Source organism: Odocoileus virginianus, chromosome 27, assembly GCF_023699985.2.
Source record: "Odocoileus virginianus isolate 20LAN1187 ecotype Illinois chromosome 27, Ovbor_1.2, whole genome shotgun sequence".
Lineage (NCBI taxonomy): Eukaryota > Metazoa > Chordata > Mammalia > Artiodactyla > Cervidae > Odocoileus > Odocoileus virginianus.
The window spans coordinates 2,689,110-2,709,639 of NC_069700.1; the positions used below are offsets into that span (position 1 = coordinate 2,689,110).

General features: G+C 46.3%; 1 protein-coding gene and 1 non-coding gene across 3 annotated transcripts in view; one reads left to right on the forward strand and one right to left on the reverse strand.

Moving 5' to 3' along the window:
- Positions 1-20,530, forward strand: part of DSP (desmoplakin) — a 43,475-nt gene that overhangs the window by 9,879 nt on the left and 13,066 nt on the right. For both annotated transcript variants that reach the window (XM_070457007.1, XM_070457008.1), the window contains exons 2-17: positions 2,387-2,489; positions 3,717-3,865; positions 5,306-5,480; positions 8,796-8,924; positions 9,815-9,865; positions 10,768-10,929; positions 11,655-11,759; positions 13,437-13,532; positions 13,852-13,977; positions 14,515-14,667; positions 15,796-15,950; positions 17,108-17,234; positions 18,023-18,224; positions 18,598-18,824; positions 19,502-19,668; positions 20,101-20,239. In XM_070457007.1, coding sequence (XP_070313108.1) covers positions 2,387-2,489; positions 3,717-3,865; positions 5,306-5,480; positions 8,796-8,924; positions 9,815-9,865; positions 10,768-10,929; positions 11,655-11,759; positions 13,437-13,532; positions 13,852-13,977; positions 14,515-14,667; positions 15,796-15,950; positions 17,108-17,234; positions 18,023-18,224; positions 18,598-18,824; positions 19,502-19,668; positions 20,101-20,239 — 2,266 coding nt within the window. The remainder of the gene's footprint in view (positions 1-2,386; positions 2,490-3,716; positions 3,866-5,305; positions 5,481-8,795; positions 8,925-9,814; positions 9,866-10,767; positions 10,930-11,654; positions 11,760-13,436; positions 13,533-13,851; positions 13,978-14,514; positions 14,668-15,795; positions 15,951-17,107; positions 17,235-18,022; positions 18,225-18,597; positions 18,825-19,501; positions 19,669-20,100; positions 20,240-20,530) is intronic.
- Positions 13,148-13,220, reverse strand: TRNAE-UUC (transfer RNA glutamic acid (anticodon UUC)). Its single transcript has one exon. It is a non-coding gene; the product is annotated as a tRNA-Glu (tRNA).

Sequence of the window (20,530 nt, forward strand, 5' to 3'; positions counted from 1 at the left end):
GGGAATCACCCTCTGAACCCAGGCCTAGATCAGAATGACCCAATGTTTCAGAAGAAAGGTCCTCTCATGCCTCTTCAGCTGGGAAAACAAATGTAATTCACAGGACCTCCCTAATTGCCTACCCATCCTCCGTCTCTCAGTGACGTTTCTGTGCTTCTTAATGTTTCTCTTTGTCTGCTGAAGCTCTTTCCTCCCTACTACAATAGGTGCCTTTTGGAAAGTGTTCTAAGTCAATTGGAATTTTGCACAGGTTTTGACAAGGGATGGAGTCCTGTTTATATCTCAGCAATCCCAGAGGTGTGCCAGGTTTCCTGCCTGATTCTGAGTGGGAGGCGGAGAAGGGCGGCATTCATGCGGGGAGGGTGGGGTGCCCTGCTTTTGTTGGGTGGGCGGTGCCCAGCCTGCCTGGAGCAGCCCTGGCCCCACCTGGCACCGGTTCCCAGGGGAGCTGGTTTCTCACCCACGCACTCTCAGCGGGTGCTGGCATGTCGGGAGCCCGGCTGACAGGGATGGGCTGCCAACGGGTGGCAGTGAGAGAAAGTGCCTCTTGGATGTGAGATGAGGCAGAATCAGGAATGGAGGGGGAGCATCCCACATTCTTGTGACCTTACCCCATCTCTGCCTAGTACAGCCTGTGCTTTTCAAAGGTTTTTTTTTTTTTTAAATGGTGAAATTCTTCCTTTAAAATGCACAGACACCCTTTCCGACACAGACACACATAAAAGAAAGTCTAGTATATTGAGCCGGCGTCAGTTTTATCTGAAAGCTTGGGCTGGCCTGACTGGTGGCTTTGAACGCTGGGAGGAGCTCAGGTTTCTTGTAGGACACTCAGAAAGTCTTTCCTGAACAGTAAGAATTTAGTGGGCTTTAAATCTCTCTTAAGCTAAGCCGTAGTGGTCTGTGATGTGGCATAAGGTATCTGGGCAAATTAAAATAAGACTTGGTTTATTATAGATGACTCTTTTAATGGATATCTGGAACAGACTGAATTTCTTTAATTTCTTTCTTTAAAATATAGAATATCTGGGACTTCCTTTGTGGTCCAGTGGCTAAGACTGGGCTCCCAATGCAGGGGGTGGAGGTTCAATGCCTGTCTGGGAAGGCCGCAACTAGGAATTCACATGTGCAATTAAGACCTTACACGGCCAAACAAATGAATAACAAATAAAATATTTTTTACAGTGTAGGATATCTACAGCATTCTCCTTAAACACCACCCTTGTTTCAAGGTTTCCGCCACTTGTCTTCCAGTAAAGTGCTGCACATGCCACACGCTTGTGGCTGAGCATCGTCGTACAGGATAATATTCCACAGTCATCTTGAAAGGAAAAGTGCCTTGTTTTTGCATTAAAGATACTTAAGCTTGCCATCACTTTCTTCACCCCATTTTTTCTTTTTTTTACCATTATTGTCTTTTTCTATGATTGCCGAAAATATTTTTGCAGAATAAGCTTTTCTTTCATCTCCTACAAGTGCCCTCACAGACTGGTCAGGGAAGCCCTGCAGCTCTGGGCTGAAGCCCCCTTTTCCAGAGGGACTTTTGGTGGCATTGACGTGGGATGAGTGACAGAGAAGATGCTAGAAATGCTTTTCCACGACTCAAAAGACTATCTCCAGATTAGATCTTGTGCTGTGCTTAGTCGCTCAGTCATGTCCAGCTCTTTGCCACCCCATGGACTGTAGCCCAGCAGGCTCCTCTGTCCATGGAGTTTCTCCAGGCAAGAACACTGGAGTGGGTTGCCATGCCCTCCTCCAGGGGATCTTCCCGACCCAGGGATTGAACCTAGGTCTGCCGCATTGCAGGCTGATTCTTTACGTTCTGAGCCACCAGGGAAGCCCAATTAGATCTTAGACCTGGGTGGGGAAAAAAAAGTGGTGTGAAGAACATTACTGGGCTCATTAATACAATTTGAAAATGTTCTGTAGATTAGAAAATGGTGTCCCTTCAGTTTTAAATGTCCTGATTTTGATGATTCTGCTGTGGTTATATATTTGAATGCCTTTATTCTTAGGAAAAACGTGCTGAAACCTTTTGGGATAAAGGAGCATGATGGTTCTCAAATGGCTCAGAAAGATGTATCATTTGTTGTTTAGTCATTCAGTTGTGTCCAGCTCTTTTGCAACTCCATGGACCGTAGCCCACCAGGTTCCTCTGTCCGTGGAATTCCCCAGGCAAGAATACTGGAGTGGGTTGCCAGGGGATCTTCCTGACCCAGGGATCACACCTGCATCTCCTGGAACAGCATACGGGACCCAGAGACCCAGCCCGTGTGAACAACTGGGAGACCTGGGTGAAGCGTTTTTGCATCTTTTCTGAAAGTTTACAGTCTTTCAAGATGGAAAAGAACAACCTTTACCACCTGCCTTCTCTGTGATTTCTCTGCAGTCAAACGGGAACGATGTCCAGGCACCAGAACCAGAACACGATCCAGGAGCTCCTGCAGAACTGCTCCGACTGCCTGATGAGGGCGGAGCTCATCGTGCAGCCCGTAAGCTCCATTCCCCGCTCAGAGCCGTCCCTGGGCTTGCTCGTGCTGACATGGACGCGTAGACCTCTGCAGTCTCATCCCTCACCTCCTTCACATCCTTAGCATGTAGCAATGCTTTGTCTCAGAACAGACTTCCCCAGCTACCTGCGGTGTTGATTTAACCATGGGTCACACTGTTTTCCCAACAAATTTGTAGTCTGTGGATCGCCACCCTTTTGGGATTGCGATCACCTGTGGTCATTTGTGTGATTTGGTAACACTTTCTTTTCCTAGAGATGCACCCTGATGTGTTTATGTCACTGGGTTGTCATGGATTGTGATGTACACCATCAATTTAATGTCATTTTTTCAGGAAAGTTTACCATCTTGTGAAAACAGTTCTACAGGAGAAACATTACACAGTATGGGAAAATGAGCAATTAAAAATTGAGGGGCGATGGTAACATTGGTGAAGGCCTCATGCTCCTTGACGTTACTGAGATAGCGTCGGATCTCACTGAATCAGGTGTAGCAGTCAAGAGATCCGTGATTTTACCTGAGTGCCCATCACTCAGCTCCCTCCAAAAGTGGCGTTTCACTAAGTATCACTCGTCATCAAAGCCAGAAAAGTCACTAGTTCAATACAACCAACCAGACAGCTTTCTAAGAACTGAAAAGTTATTTCCCACAAGATGCAGGAAAAACTCAGTTTGTGTGTTAAAAAAGAAAGATCTTATCTGGCATAATGGTACAGGACTCTCAGCACTGCAGAATTCCAGTTAGATGAATGTCTTGTGTAAATAAGAAAGATAGGCATTTAACACTGAAGCAAGGGCGAGATTAGCAATCTTTGGATGTGCTTTTAAAGGCCTCTCAGACTTTAAAATACAGTCTACAATTTTGGTTTGTGACAATGAAAGTCCCTTAGTTGTGTCTAACTGTTTTTGACCACATGGACTGTAGCCTGCCAGGCTCCTCTCTCCATGGAATTCCCCAGGCAAGAAGAGTAGGTAGCCATTCCCTTCTCCAGAGGATCTTCCCGACCCAGGGATTGAACCCAGGTCTCCTGCATTGCAGACAGTTTCTTCAAATTAATAAGATAATTTTCAATTGAAGGTTTTTTTGCAGTTACATGGAATGGGGGGTACTTATTTAAGTTTATAGCAGAAACTTTCACTTCCAGTTAACACACATGTAGCTTTTCTTTCCAGTATTGTGTGCTCCCGTCATATGACTTCTTTCTTGCAGGAACTGAAGTATGGAGATGGAATTCAGCTGGCCCGGAGCAGGGAGCTGGACGAGTGTTTCGCCCAGGCCAACGATCAGATGGAAATTACCGATAGCTTGATCAGAGAGATGCGGCAGATGGGCCAGCCCTGTGATGCTTATCAGAAAAGGTACTGCGGGGACTTCCCTGGCGGTCCAGTGGCTAAGCCTCCCCCTGCTGCCAATGCAAGGGGCCCAGGTTCGATCCCTGGTCAGGGAACTAGATCCCACGTGCTGCAACTAAATGTCCCACACGTGGTGACTAAAAACATCCTGAATGCCACAACCGAGTGCCAGCTAAGACACAGCGAAGCCAAACAGACATTTTTTAAGAAGAGAGAAAGAAAAGGTATTGTCCGCAGAGTGAGCGTGGCGCAGACAGGCCTGCAGACCTGCAGGAGTTGCACTCAGTCCCCTGACCCAGGTCTTCCCTTGAGGGAAGCACAGACGTTCTCTGGGAAAGGCTCCCTTGCTTGATAACTTCACCCCTTTTTTGGGTCTCTAATACAAATCACCTAAACCCACTACCTTCATCTTTTGTGGAATCACGAAGCTGCCAAGCAGTGAATTAAACAGACCTGCCCAGGAGGTGTGCTCCTTTTGAAGAGTTGAGTTTGCTGTGAGATGTTCACTGTGCTTCCACTTAGGGGGCAACAAAAGCCTTTGAGCGGTTGCTGACTTTTGAGTCTGAGATTAAGTTGAGGACTTCCCTGGTGTCCCAGCAGCTAAGATTGGGCGCTCCCACTGCTGGGGGCCTGGGTGGCATCCCTGGTCAGGGAACTAGGGTCCACGTGCCCCAAGTAAGAGTTCACCCCGCAATGAAGATCGAAGATCCTGCGTGCTGCAGCTGAGACCTGCTGCAGCCAAGTGAATAAATGTTTTTAAAAGAATGAATAAAACAGAGTCCAGCTAAGTTTATTGCATAGAGCAATGAGACTCATAGAGTTGAAGATGCCGTTGACTGCAGAGGTGTGTAGTCTGATTTTTTGTGATCATGGTATTCAGTGCGTGGGGTCCTAGGAGATCCCCGGGCTGGAACTCGTGAGAAAGTAAAAGATGCTACCAGGTTGGGCAAAGGCAGTTACCCTTACTGTGATGCTTCAGGCTTGGAGCAGCGGAATACTTAAGGTTTTGTCTGTGACTAAGGTATATATATATTTTTAAAAAGCCTATAAACTATTTGTGGGCTTCCTTGGTGGCTCAGAGAATCCACCTTCCAGTGCAGGAGATGAGGGTTTGAGGCGGGAAGATCCCACATGTCTCAGAGCAGCTAAGCCCGTGCTGATTCTCCTGAGCCTGTGCCCAGGAGCTGGGAGCTGCCGCTAGTGAAGCCTGCCCGGCGCCCTAGAGCCTGTGAGAAGCCCCCGCGTTGCCACGAAGAGCAGCCCTCACTCTCTGCCACGAGAGAAAAGCCCCTGCAGCCGTGCAGACGCAGCGCAGACGAAAGAGAGAAAATCATGAAAGAGAGGAAGTCGTAGGGAAAGAGCGTGCGTGGGCCCCAGAGGCGCCGGTTGCCGGGACGGTCTCGGGCTGTCTTCCTGCGGCGCTGTGACGGGCCCCTCTCCTCTCAGGCTGCTGCAGCTGCAGGAGCAGATGCGAGCCCTGTACAAAGCCATCAGCGCGCCCCGCGTCCGCCGGGCCAGCTCCAAGGGCGGCGGAGGGTACACCTGCCACAGCGGCTCCGGCTGGGACGAGTTCACCAAGCGCCTCACCAGCGAGTGCCTGGGGTGGATGAGGCAGCAGAGGGTAAGCGGCTTCCAGCGGGAGGGGGTCGCCGCCCGGCGTCCGGCCCCTTCTCTCACCGGCTTTTATTTTGGAATGACGGCTTTTATTTAGAAAGAGATGAAACTCCAGGGATTTTTTTTTTCTCCTTCCTCATGTGGCTTAGGGAACCAGCCTCATGGCTTTACAACCATACTTTATCACTCGAGTAATATTTAACAGGTATGATTGAATTGCTACATTGTGAAAATCTAGTTCTTGCCGGAACATCTGTTATGGGAGTTTATGGGCTAAAAACACTTCATTCCCTGAGCTCATCAGGTGTTTCCTTAAGAGAAAGAAGGAGAACGTGTGGAGGTTCATTTAAAATGGCAAGCAAAAAAAAATAAAATAAAATGGCAAGCAATTGGAGGAGCTGCCAGGCAGGGAAACTGGGTCTTCCGGTTTGGGCTCAGGGGTTGTTTCACCTTGTATTTTTGAAGTGTCAGGCGTCTTGGGCAAGCGTGACATCACTGATGTGGGAGCGAAGTGAGATCCTGGCACCCGATGTGCTGAGCCCCAAGAACTGGAGTTTCTACAAAGGATTTTTCATCGCTAATGATTGTTTTGTTGTTTTATGTAGTAATTAGGGGCTGTAATGAACAGGTGGCAGGAGGAATGTGCCATCATCATGTAGATGGGAATTTTATAGTGAGAACCAATCCTAATGAACCGTCCTTCTCTTGAGAAGGTGGGCGTGTTAGAACGATCGGTAGTGCAGAGGGGTGATCGCGGTTGTCAGAAAGAGTGGTTTTATGACTTGTTCTTGGACCAGTCTGGTAGTGGTTCTGACGTTTCTCAATCTATTTTGTGGGTGTTCTTTCGCAAGTGTGAGGGCTTATGGGACTAAACAGTCATTCATTCATTCAGTTAACCTTTTCTCCCATGTCTTACAAAGACTTTGTAACACTCTTACAAGAAGGTGGGGCTTATAGAAGAGCAAAGTTGTAATTCCAGAAACGTAAATATAAACCTATCTGCAGGTTTCCCAACTCCCTTTAAATCTTTGAACACACATTTCTGACGTGTGTTGTTGTATGTGTTGATTCCATTCCAGAAAATGAGGGTTCCAAAGTTGTGTCCCATAACCCTGAACGGGGAGATTATTGAAGAAAAAAAAGATATATGTATATATATACCCAAGTGCCACATTTCTATGCAGAGCAGTGTGGGGTTGATAGCTGGGTTTGAGCTGTAATAAAACCATGCTCAGATAGGACTGGGGAGGGGGGTGGGCACGCCCGTCCCTATGGGATGGAGCCAGCAGAGAAGGCTGGGCAGAGCTCCTGGAGCCTGGACTGTGTCGGGAGGATCAGTGACATTAGGTGAAACAACCTTTGAACCAGATGACTTCTAAAACAGCAGACCCTCTCATTTCTTCTTAGTCACTATGACAGTTCTATAAAATGACAGCTCATACTTCGTCACTTTCTGAACTCATGTTGGGTGTAGCTTTGTGAGAATCTTTTGTAGCAAAGGCTCAACTTTTTTTTTTTTAATCTGTAAACATAGCATTTTGATTAACAAAATGTCTACACTCTCCTTACAGTACAATAAATTTTTTAGTGACTTAGCATGGTATCCTCTAGACAAGTTCAGTATAAAATATTCAAGCTAAAACAATAGTTTAAAAGTAGGCCAAGGCTCAACATTTTTGTTTAGTCGATAACTTGTGTCCGACTCTTTGTGACCCCATGGACTGTAATCTGACAGACTCCTCTGTCCATGGGATTTCCCAGGCAAGAATACTGGAGTAGGTTGCCATTTCCTTCTCTGGGGAATATTCCCAACCCAGGGGCTGGCAAATTCTTTACCACTGAAACACCAGGGAAGCCCCAAGGCTCAGCATTTTCAAATTTTGGAAAATAGCATTATCACATGGACTCAATTTTCCATTCTGGTGAGGAGGGGGGCATCTTCTAATAGATGCAATTGATGAGGGTTTCAAAGGAACTGCGAGCTGTTTTATCCCTTACTGCCGGTTTGCCCTGAGGTTCTCCGGCCCGTTCCTCTTGTCCCTGCTTCCTCCACGCCTGCATTCTTCCTGTGACTCCCGGGGGACTGAGCCGCAGGGCCGGCTGATAAGTGAGAGGTGTCTCCAGCAGCACAATCGGCACACAGTCACACAACTCCCGGGCCACGGTCTTGCTCCCCTGATTTGTGTTTCTGCTGATGAACAGGGCAGATATTGCACACCTGGCTGGTGATGAAGGCGGGGTCGGTCATTTCATTAACTTCCTGGTACACTCGCTTGTTTTTGCTTTCAAGTTGAAGGGAGCCCCGGGAGGGAAAGGTCAGAATCCTGGGTGACTTACAGTTGTCTGGTGGGCTGCCTTTTCTGAAGGCTCATCAACTACATGAGAACATGGATGTGGCTCAGAACAGCGTGTGTTGTTCCTGCTGCATTACCGTTCTGGAATGTTTGCCCTCCCCATGTCCGAGAGATTTGGCAATTTACATGAGCTCATGCCAAAGAAAGATGAGATGATAGTAGACTCGCCCCAGTGTGCAGCTTGTGAAATAATATGTTTGATTCTTATTATTTGGCACTCATAATTGAAGTAATGGGGATGCAAATTAGAAAGTTAGGTTTAATTTTTAGAAAGCTAACATAAATCCATAATCTTAATATCGCCAATATTCATTGAACTGAAGGTGTTGGATGTATATTGTCACTTCTCTTTGAAATGGGCCAGGGAGAGTTTTGCAACCCAAAGGCAGTGCTAAATTCTGGATTTAAAGAGTCAACAACTGCATTATTCAAAACAAGTTAAAGAAATAAACAATGAAAAATTGTCTTAGGTCAACTGTTGAGCTTGGGAAGTAGTACTTGATTGAGCTTAATGAACTATTTTTGATGCACATTTAAAAACAACTGAATATACAAACCTCTGTCAGTATCTTATCACATTGTGTCATACATAGATCTGCACTCACAGCTGTATATATACACAGGTCACTTGGACATGCACAGGTAGATTTTTTTTTTTTTTCCTTCAGAGCATATGGTCTAGGTTTCAAGGATCTCATTACAGAATTGTCTCTGCTCAGCCCATCTTGAGATGGGGGTAGATAAGTTGAGGGAACCCCCAACTTTTACTGTATTGGGCAATCCCCATGAGCTGTTTGGGATTCCCAAGCCTTTACAAACTTTTTTTTTTTGGTTTCAAAAATATTGATTATTTACAGCTTCATTTGTATCTGAGTGCAAGCTTCACACGCCCCGCGGCCACCTGGCCGCTGGGGGTACTGTAGATGAGGGAATCGGAAATGAAGGGCCCCCTGTGTCTCCCGTGGCAGGCGGAGATGGACATGATGACCTGGGGCGTGGACCTGGCTTCGGTGGAGCAGCACATCAGCAGCCACAGGAGCATCCACAACGCCATCGGGGACTACCGCTGGCAGCTGGACAAGATCAAAGCCGACCTGGTACTTCGGAACTCTGCCTTATTAGAGGCTTCCAATGGTGTGCTGAGGGTGCTGTAGTTACACCACCCCAGGCAGTTTGGGCTCAGACATGAGTCTGTGATTTCTTCCCTGATAGACTGGGAATTTTTTTTTTTATCTTGGCCGTTGGGCATTGTTTTGAATATTGAAGTGTAGTTCATTTGCGATGTTGTGGTTAATGTCTGCTGTGCAGCAAAGTGATTCAGTTACACATGTGTACATTATTTTTCACATTCTTTTCCACGATGATTTATCACAGGATATTGAACACAGTTCCCTGTGCTATACAGTAGGAACTTGTCTATCCGTCCTGTATATACTAGTTTATGTCTGCTGATCGAAACCCTCAGTCCACCCCCCGACCCCACTCCCTGCTGGCAGCCGCAGTCTGTTGTCTATATATAGTCTGTTTCTACTTCATTGATAAGTTCATTTGTACCATTTACATCACTGACTTTTGTTCTTAGCCCGAGATGCTCATCCTTACTTCTTCCACGCTTTTTTTTTGTTTGTTTTAACCTACTCTCGTCTACCTGAGTATCTGATCAGGTCTCTCCCTCTTTTCTCTAAGTTCTGAGGAGTACTAAATGATATTTTCAAACTTTTAAAAGTTTGTGTAACAGCGAGTCTGTAAGTGACAGTGATGAGCCCTTAACTTTGTAGAGGTGCCACCACCAGGCCAGTGGACTTTGCCTCCAGACTGACTGGGAAAGGTCCCTGTGGGTAAAAGTTTCCATAGAGCAGCTACTTCTTGCTACTGGGGAATCGGAAGTTAGTATGTGTTTGACAGAAGGAGGTTTAGAAGGGCTGTTCTTTCTATGTAAACTCTCAGGGGGAATTAAATAATTAACTTGTTGTTGGTCTTCTTCTAGCGGGAGAAATCTGCAATCTACCAGTTGGAGGAGGAGTATGAAAACCTACTGGTAAGACGACTTATTTCTGACAGCTCTTGTTCGGTGCAGTTCGGTTTCATAAATGTGGACCTGGGGATTAAAGCACCTGCTTGGCGCTATCCCTAAAGACTCTGAAAGTACCTGGAAGTATATGAGGGACTTGCAGATGCCAATTTCATTTCTGCTGCTGTGTTTTCTTTACAAGGGAGTTTTAAAATATTTTTTTCTAAAGACAGTACTTAAGGCTATTCTATTTGCAAGTTGAAGGGTCCCGTCAATAGCCCTTGTTAAACACTTCCATGTTTAAAGCCATGAAGCTTTTCCACTTGTGAACTGCAGCCTTTTTATAAAATGTAAGCAAAAATAAGACTTGTTTTCTTTAGAGAGAGGTTTACCAGACCATCATTACCATTTTATGACAAGCTGAATCAATTCCTTGACTCGTAAAAAGAGATATTTCTGTTCTTCTGCCTATTTTTGTATCATCCTGTCTTCACTTTTCTAGTGTTTCCCTGTTGGCAATGATACTAGTTAAATAACATGGCTAGTGGCGACACAGCTATTTTCCAAGGTGATGACACCTTGAATTTCCGGGACACTGGAGAGGGCAGAAAGAGCTTGATTTATCTTTTTAAGAATCTGTTTTCTCTTTATAGTCCAAAACTAATTAGTGAAGCCAAACATCAGTGTATGAATCGAGACCCATCTGGATCAAGCTAGTTGATTGAATCTAAAATTGTCCCCTTGTTCCTAAGTTTGGGTGGGTCCTTTCCACCTCCCAGCTGATCACTGAATGCAAGAGATTAGCATTTGACTGATTCTTGGGATTTTTGTTGTAAAAGGAACCAGCCAGGGTTTATCTGTGAAACCTTCAGGGAGCTGCATTCATCTGCATCTTGTTGTCCTAACGCTGCTCTGACTGTCCTGTGCAGAAAGCATCCTTCGAGAGGATGGACCACCTGCGGCAGCTGCAGAACATCATCCAGGCCACGTCCCGCGAGATCATGTGGATCAACGACTGTGAGGAGGAGGAGCTGCTCTATGACTGGAGTGACAGGAACACCAACATCGCTCAGAAGCAGGAGGCCTTCTCGGTGAGCCCCCGGGAGTCGCGGGGTGGCGATGGACGCGTTTGTCATCATTTAATCGGCCACCTGTCGTTCAGCCTCGGTGGAGAGACCGTGAAAAACCCTTTCTTTCTGAAGGCTTTCCAGTGACTTAAGGCGGGCAGTGCGGTGCTTAGCATCTCAGAAGACAGTAGACAGAGGAGTGAGCTAGTTCAGTCCGGTATCCCCAAGTGTGGCCCGAGAACGTGGTGGCTTAGACCTGAGAAGTACACAGTCTCAGTATGTGTTGGGGGCTTCCCAGGTGGCTCAGTGGCAAAGAATCTGCCTGCAAAGCAGGGGACCGGGGTTCGATCCCTGGGTCGGGAAGGTCCCCTGGAGAAGGAAATGGCAACCCACTTCAGTACCCTTGCCTGGAGAATCCCATAAACAGAGGAGCCTGGCGGGCTACAGTCCATGGGGTCACAGAGACCTGGACACGACCTAGGGACTGGACCACAAGTGTGTGTTGTGACTGTCACATCACCTGTGTGAATTCGGAGATGTGTCACCGGTCTGGCCTCAGACGCATACTGGATCTCAGGCGTCCTTTCTGGTCTTAACAATGCTACGCTTCTTGAGAACACATCACGCAGTTCTCTGGCATTGTTCATTTCCAAGATGCAGTTTTGTATTTGATTCCTCTGAGGACGGTGGGAGGGGTGGGAAGCTGCCGGTGCCTTGCTCTAATGGATTTGCTTTTCTTTCATTTGCAGATACGCATGAGTCAGCTGGAAGTTAAGGAGAAAGAACTCAATAAGCTTAAACAAGAAAGTGACCAACTCATCCTCAATCAGCATCCAGCTTCAGATAAAATTGAGGTGGGTTTCATGAGATTTACATTTTTATCAGGGGAAGGAAGGGGACACTTCGAAAAATAAGACTATCCAAAAAACAAAAGACTATACAAATGAGCAGTTTTTGCCCATTGCAAAGCCATGGCAAGTTTATCAACACCCTAGACCAGGGATTGGCAAACTTTCTGGAAAGAATCAAATGATATTTTAGTCTGACAGGCCATTTAGTCTTGGTTGAAATTAACTCTACCATTGTGGTGTGAAAGCAACTGTAGCAACATGTAACTGAACGAATGTGGCTGTTTGCCAATAAAACTTTATTTATAAATGCAAGTAGTGGGCCGGATATGGCCCTTGAGCTGTAGTTTGCTGACTTCTGCCCTAGACTGTGATCTGTGGGATGTGCTCAAGGCAGACTCCTTGTCCAAAGGCTGACTCCCTCTACTGACAATCAGTGGGCAAGAGCTTTTATGAACGGTGGGAAGGGCTATGTGCAGAAATAGCAGAGTCAGCTCTGACAGTCATCTCAAAATTAGTCATGCAGTGATGATTGGTGTCATGTTGATGCTTTTAAGTAGTTAGTCTCTAGTTTCAGGATCGGTTTGTTCACACTTATTTGAGGCCAGTTCTCAAATTGCGGCAGCTTACGTCATGGCTACAGTCTAGTCATCATGTAGATAACTTCTTCCACCTGGGAAGTCTCCGTATGGACAGGACGACTCACAGGATATAGCCCTTGAGGAGGAACTAAAGATCCTTGACTTTGCTTAATGACCAAACTATTAACGTTTAGTCATGTTGGACTGTACTCCTTTGTTTCTGCATTTTCTCACTTCTCTGATTAAGCTCATTCTTTGGCTAGAGTTTTTCCACAGACAAAAGGCAGGTTGAGGACATGGGTGGGGGGGGCACGGACCATAGGGTCCTGCTCCTTCTCCTTGGACCTCCCCATGATCTAACAGCTGAACAGGAATAGGACTTGCTGCTGCTAAGTCGCATCAGTCGTGTCTGACTCTGTGCGACCCCATAGACGGCAGCCCACCAGGCTCCCCGTCCCTGGGATTCTCCAGGCAAGAACACTGGAGTGGGTTGCCATTTCCTTCTCCAATGCATGACAGTGAAAAGTGAAAGTGAAGTCGCTCAGTCGTGTCTGACTCTTCACGACCCCATGGACTGCAGCCCACCAGGCTCCTCTGTCCGTGGGATTTTCCAGGCAAGAGTACTGGAGCGGGGTGCCATTGCCTTCTCCGGAATAGGACTGGATGCCCCTGCTTTATCCTTGTTCTGACTGGTCTGTTTTGATTGGTCAGAAGCTATGTCATTGGGATGAATATTTTAACTAATACTTGTAAGGATACCCACTTGTTAACACTAGGTCTTTTTTTTTGACTGTACAGCTTACAGGATCTTAGTTCCCTGACCAGGGATTGAACCTGGGGCCGCAACAGTGAAAGCGCCAAGTCCTAACCATTGGACCACCAGGGAATTTCCAAAATTGGCCTTAAAATTTAATTTCTACCATACCAAAAGGTTCCTGTTGGGAGATTCTAGTTTCAGTTTTTAGAAAAAAACTCTACTTGATTTGGAATTAGGTTTTAAAAACTGCTTCATACTTTTCCTTGAGGCTCACCCATCTGTGGGTTGACAGATGCCTCTCTACGGCTGAGTGGTGGAGAGACGATTGCTATTCTCTTGTTTCAGGCCTACATGGACACCCTGCAGACCCAGTGGAGCTGGATCCTTCAGATCACCAAATGCATTGATGTTCATCTCAAAGAAAACGCTGCCTACTTTCAGGTTTTTATCCTTAGTAACCATTTAACTGTCTTTTGGGTCTTAATGCCTTCTCTTTTGAATGTGTTTGAGAAAGCCCTGAAAACAGTATTTACAATATTGCATAAACACTATTCGTTGGGGTTTAGCTTAGAGGAGCACAGACGGGTCACCAGTCTTTCAGATAGTCTCGGGCTCTCCTGTAAGTTTCTGCTCCCATCTTTTCCTTTAACCACCTGTCAGATAGACTCGTAGGGAAGATACTCCTGCAAGGTGAAGTACTAGGTGATGCTGCCTGTTCAGTTGCTTTTCACTGACATGGAGTCACCCCCGTCCTTCACAGTTTTTTGAAGAGGCTCAGTCGACGGAAGCCTACTTGAAGGGTCTCCAAGACTCCATCAGGAAGAAGTACCCTTGTGACAAGAGCACACCCCTGCAGCGCCTGCTGGAGCAGATCAAGGAGCTGGAGGTAGCGTCTCAGATGCAGGCGCTTTCCGGGGAATAAAATAAACGCACCCACCAATGCAATTCAGACTGCTGTTTGGATTTGTATTGTTCTGCAGAGCAGTGAGTGCTCCAAGCTCAAGCAAACCTTGTCTTCAGCGTGGCTTTTCTCAAATCCATTTCTCTGCATGCTTAGCTACTCTTGCAGATTGCTTCTGCTTCAGTAGTTACCATTGCTCTAGACAAACCTGGAGAGAGCACGGATGACTTAACATGAAGATCCCTTTGGAAAAGCATATGTCACATGTTATCAGCAGCGTCCTCACACAGTGATATGCTTTCCTGCTCCCCTAATTCATGGCTGTGTTGTCTCTGTAGTGGCTTCTTATGAAAGATACCCATGGTCCCTGCACACGAAGGAATGGGTGGCTTTTTACAGCTAATGCAACTACTGTGGGGTCTAATTTGTATTGTCATGATAGCTATAGGAATGTCCTTTCAAGATCTCACCTAATTTTCAGAGAGTATCTATGTTTAAGGATGATTTTATTTGCAATTGCAGAAAGAACGGGAGAAAATCCTTGAATACAAGCGCCAGGTGCAGAACTTGGTGAACAAGTCCAAGAAGATTGTGCAGCTGAAACCTCGTAACCCGGACTACAGAAGCAATAAACCCATTATTCTCAGGGCTCTCTGCGACTACAAACAGGACCAGGTGTGTGCTGTTACTCAGAATGCTGCGAAAGTTTTCCCTTTCTCTATGGATGGATTTCTGTCCATCGAGAGAGCAGAACTGAATTTAGGTTTTGGGAAACACTCTAGTAAATGTCTTTCTTTTGTATACAAAGGGGAAGCTGTTGAAAGAATGGAGTGATTTTGTTCTGAATCATGTGATAATTATCAATAAGTAGGACAATAGGTATTTTTAAATTATTCTAATTCTGTTTTAAGGCTTAGGACTTCTGAGGTTAAAAGCAAACAAGATACATGGCCATTATGCTGCATGTAAAGGGAACGTCATTGCGGATTTTATGTATTAAATGGACACATCAGTTCTGCAGGTTCTACCATCAATACAAACATTTCTATGGAAAGATGACTCCATTTTCGCAAGTTTTCATGAAATTCCCACAACTCTATTTTCTTATAAAAATTATGGAGGACTTAATAAATAAAAATGTGACTAGCTGGTGAGATGAACGTTATAAAACAATGGAGTTTATTCTACCATGCAGAAATGGTTTTAGAACTTGGCTGGAGAGAAGAAAGAAATCGAAATGGAGATCAAAATACCTACTTGTCAGACTTGTTACGTTAATAATTATAGATGTCATAATTTAAGTACCCATTTTAAGAAGCTATCTAGTTAATTTAGAAAAGAAGCAATTTAGATGCTGGACTTAATTTAGAAAGTTGTTTTTCTGGGGACCTGATACCAGAAATTTTTTGTTTTTATTTAAAAATTTTAACAAATGAATGAGATGTGATGCCCACACACTGAAATCTACTATATGAAACAAAAGCTCACAAGTGTGGAGAAGTCAGGGGGTGAGTTTTTGCTTTATAAAAGGATTTATCACTTCTCCGGAGGACCCCCCGGCTGTCTCCTGGAAAGTCACTCCTCCTAATTCCCTTCAGACATACCTTGTAGACTCACCTGTTGAATTTAAAGCATCAGTCCTGTTGGGTTGTGTCAAGGTCAGCTTGAATGGAGGAGAAATTAAGTGTTTCAAAGCTGAAACACTTTGCATGTGGTCCTTGCGGCTGCTTCTGTTTTTTGAGCGAAAAGATAAAAATGTGGGCCTGTGGATCAAGCCACAGCACGGTGCTGCTTGCCTTGCAGAAAATTGTCCACAAAGGGGACGAATGCATCCTGAAGGACAGCAATGAGCGGAGCAAGTGGTACGTGACCGGCCCGGGCGGCGTGGACATGCTCGTGCCCTCCGTGGGCCTCATCATCCCTCCGCCCAACCCTCTGGCCGTGGACCTCTCGAGCAAGTACGTAGTTCAAGTTCCTGCTGGCCGGGGTGTGCACGTGGGTGGGGAAAAGTGCGGCCCACCCCGGTACAAACACTCAGACACACCACTCCACACTGCTGTCTCCTCCCCCAAAGTGGGATCCGGTGAAGGTCCCTTCGCCTTGCCTTGCGGTTTTATGTGGGAGATACTGAACTTATCATTGGAGGATGAAAAAGAATATTTGACAGTAGACGAACTCATCTTGACCGTGCACTTGAAAGGCGTGGTTTCAGAATTCTTCCTCCTTTTACTCCATCGATAGTCTGACATATTGGAGGAGGGAAAGGCATCCCACCAGTATTCTTGCCTGGAGAATCCCATGGACAGTCCATGGGATCACAAAGAGTTGAACACGGCTGAGCAACTGAGCATGCACACACACAGTCTGACTTGTAGCCACAAATAGAATATGTGGCTAAACATTCCACATGAACATTTGGCCCATCAGGGAGTAGCTGGAACATTCACTTGACAGGTTGTCCAGGGCAGATTCTTCCAAATACTTTATAAAGGAAATCTTCAGCCCATTCAAGGTGCGGTGAGCTTAGCCCAAAGAATATTTCCAAACCCCAGAAACCATCAGAGTTCTATGACCCGAGACCCATTTCTTCCTGCCAGCATGCATGGAGTCAGACCTCCATCAATTAAAAAGTTGCCGACAAACAACCCAACCACCCCAAATTGTACTGTGTGTTTCAACAAAAATGATTCCAGTGTATCTAAACCCATGTCCGGTCATTGAGAGTTTTCTTTGGGTATCAGTTCAAATCTATCGAAATGTTGTTGTTTAGTTGCTAAGTCGTGTCTGACTCTTTGCAACCCCATGGACTGTAGCCCACCAGGCTCCTCTGTCCACGGGATTTCCCAGGCAAGAATATTGGAGTGGGTTGCCATTTCCTTCTCCAAGGGATCTTCCCGACCCAGGGCTCCAACCCGAGTCTGCTGCATTGCAGGCGGATCCTTCACTGCTGAGCCGCCAGGGAACTCCTTACTGAAATGCTGGATGTTTTGCAGATGTTCCCTTTGCCCATTGCTCTGTTAGTTCTCCTTTGAGCTTTCTGTGCCGTCGGGCCAGGTTTCCCCTTCGGGATGAACTTGGAGAGCCAGGCCTGCGTGTTTCCCCTTGTGCCTCCTAGGATCGAGCAGTACTATGAAGCCATCCTGGCCCTGTGGAACCAACTCTACATCAACATGAAGAGCCTGGTGTCCTGGCACTACTGTATGATCGATATCGAGAAGATCAAGGCCATGACCATCGCCAAGGTACGTCCTCGGGACCCACTCGCTGCCCAGAGGGGCTGCCCAGCCACTGCCTGCACTGCAGTTTCTGCCAGGCAAACCTCGCTGTGCAGCTAATGCCTTGTGGGTCAGCAAGAGAGTCAGCTGAACCTTCCTTAGACGTTCTAGTTCATCCAACACAGACGGGAGGAATTGCACCGGGCTGCTTATGACACAGAGGACTAATTAAAGTTACCCGACAAGCCAGAAGTCCCCGTGGCAAAGGCATGTGGTCCTGTGGTCCTCTGGGTCCCCTTCTCCTTAGAAGACATAATGGGAAATGAGGTCATAATTATTGACTGGATAGCACAGAAGTAAAAGGTGGGGTGGGATTCTTGGAATCCAAAGCATTAGCTACCCTGGACCAGTAATTTTCAGATTGTGGTCCAGGAACCTCAGGGGGCGGGGTCCTCTGGGAGGACAGGGGCGTGGAAGGGTAGGTCTGGGGGCTTCCCTTCGCTCTTCTTAGTCAGAGCAGCTTTGCTGTGATCCGCTTGACTCTTGGGGTTTCTGAGTCCTGTTTTCTTTGAAGAACATTTCCTAGGAAGAAAAAAAATTGACAGCCTGCTGCTGTGGTTCTTAGGAGCAAGGTCTAAATCCTCAAAGACCTTTTCTGTCTTAATGGGTCTTTGAGGGGCGATGCCTCAGGCCACTACCCTCCGCCCCCCACCCACCTTCCCTCCCACCGCCCCCAGCATGGTGAGTTTCCCAGCAAACTCCCCTTGGCCCCTCTGTGGGGCCGTCAGAAACACCTCCACTGGGTTTATTTCCAGCTGAAAACGATGCGGCAGGAAGATTACATGAAGACCATATCTGACCTCGAGTTACATTACCAAGAGTTCATCAGAAACAGCCAAGGCTCGGAGATGTTTGGAGATGACGACAAGCGGAAGATGCAGACCCAGTTCACAGATGCCCAGAAGCACTACCAGACCCTGGTCATACAGCTGCCCGGCCACCCCCAGCACCAGACAGGTTGGTTCAGAGCCCTTCTCTCTCTGCAGCCACCATACATGCAGTTTGCAAAAGAAAGGACGTAGTTGGCCCGGATCTTGTTTTGGCATCGCTTCTTTGAAAGATCACACTTCAAAAGTCATTTAGGTTGGAATAGAATGGATACATGTATATGTATGGCAAAGTCCCTTTGCTATTCACCTGAGGCTGTTAGTATCACGACATTGTTAATCGACTATACCCCAATACACAATAAAAAGTTCAAAAAGAAAGAAAAAGACACTTAAGTTTTCAGAACCCAATCAAAGAAAGTAGCAGCCTGGCTGTTTTCTTGAGGCCTCACACCCTTCTAGCTGGGAATTCTCTGATTTTTGTGGTCCTAACATTTTTACAGTAACCACGACTGAAATCACTCATCTTGGTACCTGCCAAGACGTCAACCATAATAAAGTAATTGAAACCAATAGAGAAAATGACAAACAAGAAACGTGGATGTTGATAGAGCTCCAGAAGATACGCCGGCAGATGGAGCTCTGTGAGAGCAGGATGGCCCTTAAGAACATCCTTCTGGCAGATCAGGGGTCTTCCCACCACATCACAGTGAAAATAAACGAGCTCAAGGTAGGCGCTCGCTATTATTTTGCTTGATCCCAGGTATATTTCTATTTAACTGAGAACTAATTAAAAAAAAAACCCTCCTGGTTTAAACATTTTTAGGTTTAAACCTATTGAAACCTTTGTTTTCAATAAAAGGCTTCTGGCCCAACTTCCTTTTTCCTTTCCCATGCTTCCAAATTTGTTGAACAATTCCAGGCTGGGGATTAAACCGTCTTTGCTGATAGATGATGGGTTGCTGAATCAGGCTGCCGTGTTCTTCCTTTTCTGCAAGGTAGCACTTTGTAGATTTCCTAAGTTTTAAAAAACATGAATTTGGCTTCTTCCCGAAACAGCGTATGATATGGGTTAGACAGGTAGAATGATGTTCTTTGCAAACAGGGAATGGACATGGAGAGACTTGGTTTGGGGAGGGGGTGTCAGAGCCGTGGAGCTGGGTCTGCAGCCTAGGTGCTCCGTCATCAGGCTCCTGCCCAGCCAGGCCTGGGCACGGCATTAAAATGTCCGAGGTGTACTTTCTAAGAAAGAGGGTTGATCGACCCAGTGCTGGTAAGGCCTCCCTGATGGACAGGAAGGGTAAACTTTGTCTTGAATCATTCACATTTTGGGGGGCTTTTTGTGGGCACGAATGACAATGAGAGACATACAGCTAGATCAAAGGCGCTTTCTTTCTTTCTGGACAGAGCGTACAGAATGATTCTCAAGCCATTGCTCAAGTTCTCAACCAGCTGAAGGACATGCTAGCCAACTTCAGAGGTTCAGAAAAATATTGCTATTTGCAGAATGAGGTATTTGGATTGTTTCAGAAACTGGAAAATATCAACGGCGTGACGGATGGCTACTTAAATAGGTAAACGCAACTGACACTGACCTCAGATATTCGGCTTTTCTCAAGCTTCATTTTGTGAGACTTCGTTTGCTTTATGTGCTGGTTTCTGGAGCCGTTGCCTATGGTTTGTCTTTTCGTGGGGGACTCACTCTCATTTTCTGTGCTTCCGGGAGAGGTTCCTCCAGCCTAGGATGCTAGTCCCACTGTTCTGAACTCCAGTGTCTCTTTTAACCAAGGCAGCCCCTTCAGGCCAGAGTGTAGAATTCTTCCATTAATGCGAAGTGGTGTTCTGAGTCATGAAATTGGGGGAAAAAATGCATTGCTGCGCTGCTTCTAAAATAAGCAAAATCAGTGTTTCTCTGCTTTAATATTGTTCTCTTTTATGAAGCGTGGCAAGAGTCAAAGTCTAACTGTCCCATCGGCAATTTTATCTGCCTCTTTGGCTCCTGACAGCTTGTGCACCGTGAGAGCCCTCCTGCAGGCCATTCTGCAGACAGAAGACATGCTGAAGGTTTACGAGGCCAGACTTACGGAAGAGGAGACCGTGTGCCTGGATCTGGACAAAGTGGAGGCTTACCGCTGTGGACTCAAGGTAATAAGAGGAGATTCAACAGCGGCCCGGTTAATTTTGAAAAAAACGCAGGAATACTCAGTCCCCAGTGACAAAGCTTCACTTCGTCTTCATAACTTTCCAGGATTGCTGGATTTTGTTGGCCACACGTGGTTGACATCAGCTGTTGTCAGGACCAGAACGCTGTTGTCCAGAGCACATTGGCAGGACCTACCTGAGAAGGTCGTTTATAGTGAGATTAGCCTGGGGAATGCGAGTTCAGCCTAGTTAAGCTGGTACTGTGGTACTGGGGTGGGCTTCCCCAGTGCCTCG